The 4,686-nt window shown below is 38.4% G+C and overlaps 1 protein-coding gene across 1 annotated transcript; it reads left to right on the top strand.

The window, feature by feature from the left end:
* Window positions 1-3,007: 3,007 nt before the first annotated feature.
* LOC138056030 (adenosine receptor A3-like) lies at window positions 3,008-4,009 on the top strand. The gene has a single exon (XM_068901880.1). The coding sequence runs from the start codon at window positions 3,008-3,010 to the stop codon at window positions 4,007-4,009; it is 1,002 nt and encodes a 333-aa protein (XP_068757981.1).
* The last annotated feature ends 677 nt before the right edge of the window (window positions 4,010-4,686 follow it).

The following is a 4,686-nucleotide window of genomic DNA, read 5'->3' as shown; positions in this document are numbered from 1 at the left end:
GATCTTGGGATAACTCGTAAGAAAACTCCTGTTGACTTTCAGTATTCTTTGAATGACAAGCTTATTTTAAAAGTACCTACTACAACCTATTTAGGCTGGCACATTGCTGATAATCTATCCTGGAACTATGGTTGTGATAATATTTGCAAGAAGGCGAACTCAACCTTCGGTCTCCTCAGAGGAATCTTATCTGGCTGTTCTCTGGAGTATATATTTTATTTTATTTTATTTATTCATCTATTTAGTTAAGTGTTATTATCTTAAACTTCTATTATAGTTAGCGCTGACTTCTGTTAGTGTTTGTTTAGGGCAAGTCCGAACGTGAACCGAAGCAAGTTATCACTTGGTTGGATATTGCACTGGATACTTATGGGGAATGTATGTCTGACATGTCTGTAACTGAGCGCTGATTCCATAAGCTCAAAAGCCACATTGATACTATTCTACGAACACAGGAAAGTATGGCTGTTAACGCCGTCAGTTTTCTAGCCTCTTTGGCAGGCCAGATTAACTGCAAGCCTCTTGCAGTCACATTTTCAAGCCGTAACTTTGTCTGCTAGTTGTGGCTTTTCTCCGGGTTGCAGTAGGTGTTTGTGAGAGCCGAGATTACGGGTAGTGACTGGTGTATTAAAGCTAAGTACAGCACGTGATTAGTCATTCTAAGTCGACACATTTTACCCGACGCAATTTTTCGAGATTTTGGACTTGTAAAGTTTTGTAGAACGGGTTTTTTATTTCTCTTACAGGTCCAGGTCTCTTGCAGTTTTTGTGCGGCCTCCGTTTTTCAGTCCCGTTTGTTATCGTTGGGCGGCTCTTTCGGTATTCATCTTTTAGATGTTAATATCACCAAATGAGTGCATACAGTCAGGTTTGCAACGTTACACAGGTGCTCAAGTGCTGAGTCATTCTACGCCTAAATTGTAGTTAATTGTCATTTTTGTTTTTAATTTTATACATTCAGTTCGACTGGTACGCTATTACATATCTTAAAACCCCGAAGTGTTTGCGGCAATGCAAATCGACTTGAATCCACAAAAAAATCCACAGAAAAAAATTGTCTTAATTAACAACGTAGAAGCTTAAATGAACCAAACAATCGCGATCGTAGTGCAATTCGTAGGTGTGTTTCGACATCAGATCTCGAACAGTAATCAAATGAAAATCGCCTCGAGTCCATAAATCTGAGAAACACCTAAAATATGTTCAAAGGATGGAAAATGAACGTATCCGTTAGGAAATTCTCATCCCGACGTCGATAGATAGGACGAACACTGTAGTGAATTAGACTACCTAAATGGTTGAAATGCTGCCGAGAGAAAGATAGATACCTAGTTATGCTTGGTTCGTGCGTGGAATTGTAGGCAGATTTTTAATAGCTCTTACCAGAAGCTCATGACCTTGAAGCATTAACTCTGTTTCAGAGCTGGGTTTTTTTAAGTTTAAAAATGTGGTTACTAGTAAAATACAAAACCCAGAAAGATTGAAGGAAATAAAAGGGAATACATAACATTGGCTTCGAGAATGTTGATCATTTCCGAGTTAACTTAAATGCGTTTTTCACAGCGAATTGAAGCCCGAAGTGCTGTACTTCTCACGAGAAAGACTTGTGAATCAACAAACTCAGCATGAAAGAGATTAATATGTAAGCAAACCGCTTGATTTGCTGCTCTTCCTTTGTGAGAAAGTTCGCAGAAGTTAATCCTTGTCAGGTAGGGTTTGTATCTGAATGAGAGACCATGCAAGGAGATATACGACACGCGAGATCCTTTCGTAGACGCCAAATGCCTTTTTTTTTAATCGGAATACTCATATTGAACGGAATCTTGACCATTCCGTTCAGCCTGACAGCTTTTCCCATTTGTATTTCACGAAGCTGCGATGAAGTTTACAAAGAAGCATCAAAGTAGCCTCCCCGCAGATCTCCTTTGGGGTTCGTTCCCAAAGGACGTCTGCGGGGAGGCTAGCATCAAAGAAGCCAAAATGAACCAGAAGACTAAAAAACAGCGCAGGCTACAAGCTTCTGCTCTAATTCCCCGCGAGCAGAGGTTTCTTTTTTTTGGCCTTCCGTCAGCCCAGCAAACTCAGAAGAAAAGACACCTGCCAGCAGGAAACCATTCTTAATTTCTGCATTAGCGCTTAATCACAATTCTTCTATAAGCTTAACTACAAACTGAGTTGTTTTTTAGTATATCGTGCAATAACAAAAACAAATTGTTAACGTTAAAAAACGTACCTCAGTATTTGAGTAAATTGTCATGTTAGACTACAGTTTTGCATTTATTTACCTTTATTTATAGTTCTTACGGAAACCAAACGGATGAGCAAAACAGAACTGTTCTTAACCGACCCTCAGCTTGGGTGTGTTCTTAAAGTTTTGGTTTGTCTCGCCTGATCGTTCTTATAAAAAAGCAGCTATGGCAGAAGGACAATAAACTGTTGAATGTTTTATTTTTGTGCGCGATGGTCTTCGAGAAAGAAAGCAGTGAAAATGTAAAATAAAATTAATTGTTTCATAGTAAAACAGATGCTACATCCGGAATGAACTGAAAAACTCAATTAAGGATGATTTTATTTGCACCTTCCTGTTAAATAGCGCAATAGGGAAGATATCGTAGACGTCACCCATTGTCATTAATGCGCCAACCAGAGCCCCATTAGCGTTCGAAACAAAAAGTCTCTTGTTCCTGTGGTTAGCAAATTTTAATAATAAAAGCAATGTTTGAAAACAGATATCTTCCTTACATCTTCAAAATAAAATTGTCCGCAGAAAAAAGCAAAGCTAATCAAGAAGAAGAAGAAGAAGGGACAAGGTTTGAAAGAGCCTCTCACAGAACCTGGCAAAATGTTCTTATCTTATGCCGTTTTCAGTTTTTGACGTGTCCTTAAAAGAGTTGATAATATGCAAATTGACTTCAATATTACATCAATTTAATACTGACAATCATTTTAACATTAGTCCTGCTGAAAGCCGAGAAGAGTTAAAAATTCTTATTTCGTTTAAGACAACATGGCGGCTGTTCGAGGTACCTTTGACTATTGGAACATGACAAGTGAAGAAGCTTTGGTTCAAGTTTGGCTCAATATCGATAATGCTGAAACCATCTTCACTACTGTTGCTGTTCTGGCTATGATTTCGTTTCCAATAACAACGTTTGGAAATTTTCTAGTCGTATTATCAGTTTGGGTGGACCCTCTTCGAAAACTTCGATCTTCGCCTTCAAACTTTATCATCTTCTCCATGGCTGTTGCAGATCTTTTGGTTGGGCTGGTTGCCTGTCCACTCGCTGTCTTTTGGGGTTGGACCTTATTATACAAGTACACCAACGCACAATTTGGTCTTTTAAAGTTCTTTGCAACGTTAATAAACGTAAGTGTTGGTCATATACTTCTTCTCAGCATTGACAGATTCTTTGCTGTGGTGACTCCTCTCCAGTATCGAGCCAAGGTGACGAGTAAACGAGTCTGCATCGTTTCTTTCACGTGTTGGATTTACTTTTTATTATTTGGGTTTGTGTTCTCGTTTTTGCGAAAGCATTATGCGCTAATGGGAACTCTTTATAATGTACAAATCTTCTGTATTCTCATCTGCATCGTGGTCATCAACGTTTTCACTTTGTACCGCTTTCACAAGTATTCACACAGCACCGATGGACTGGGTGACCAGCATGCAGGGGTACCTCGCCAAATGATACTCCAGAGAGAAAGGACCGTGAACAAAGCTATTGCAATTGCCATCTCTGTATTTCTATTGTGTTTCATTCCTTGGTTCGTCGTACAGATGATATTGTACATTTGCTTAACATGCAATTTGTCGGTGTTGATGGTTGTGAATTCTATCGCTACCGCTGTCATGTACGCAAATTCTGCAATCAGTCCATTTTTGTACGCTTGGAGACTTCCCAAATATAAAGAAACATTCAAGCACTTCTTAAAAAAGTTAAGATGCTGCGGAAGGAATGAAACAATTGCAAGGGAGGCCGCGGATTACCTTCAAGATACAAAGCTTTGATGGGATTAAATATTCAAGATCTCGAGGAGTCAAACATTAAAATGGCGTTAGAAAATCTCCTGGAGCAATTTGCGTTAATACTAATCAATCCCAGTACCATTCCTCGTCGAATTCCAGCATTGCTCAAACTAGTTAAAAAGTGCAACCGTGATATGGTAGATCGCTAACATTGCTCAGTACGCCCATTCGAAAATCTACTTATGTTTGTATGCATGGCGCTTCCTTTAAAAAGATTCAAGCATCAGATCAAACTTGGGTTTGGAACAGACAAGCAGTGAATTAGTAAGACTAATTCATTGTTAACACTTTAATGGGGAAACCCGCGACACCTATATGTATTTTACATGTAAAAAAAACCCCTCAGTATTCTCTACAAAAAATAATATTTTATTTGCAGCAGTTAAAATTATATTCTTCCCCTTTTCGTTTCTTGGGAGAAACGAGTTTTAAAATGATTAAAAGTGGTTTTAGATGGAAAGAAACAAATCTGCTCAAGAAAAGTCCTGTCTCGTTTAAGAAAGAGTAGCTGGTATTCTTCTTAATTTGCCACACAAAAGAGTTATGAAAACCTTTTTAAAAAACATGGGTTCCGGTGTATGAAAAAAACACCTTCCGACATAAATGTCGATAAAAAGTAAACAAACATCTTAAGTAAAAGCAATTATCTCACTCCACTT

Source organism: Montipora capricornis, chromosome 7 (assembly GCF_036669925.1).
Source record: "Montipora capricornis isolate CH-2021 chromosome 7, ASM3666992v2, whole genome shotgun sequence".
In the NCBI taxonomy this organism is placed as follows: Eukaryota; Metazoa; Cnidaria; class Anthozoa; order Scleractinia; family Acroporidae; genus Montipora; species Montipora capricornis.
The sequence above is the reverse complement of the archived record's forward strand: the minus strand, read 5'-3'. Positions and strand labels throughout refer to the sequence as shown.

Bases quoted from the DNA above. Each gene is read 5' to 3' on its own strand.
- LOC138056030 (XM_068901880.1), top strand. From the start codon at position 3,008: ATGGCGGCTGTTCGAGGTACCTTTGACTATTGGAACATGACAAGTGAA.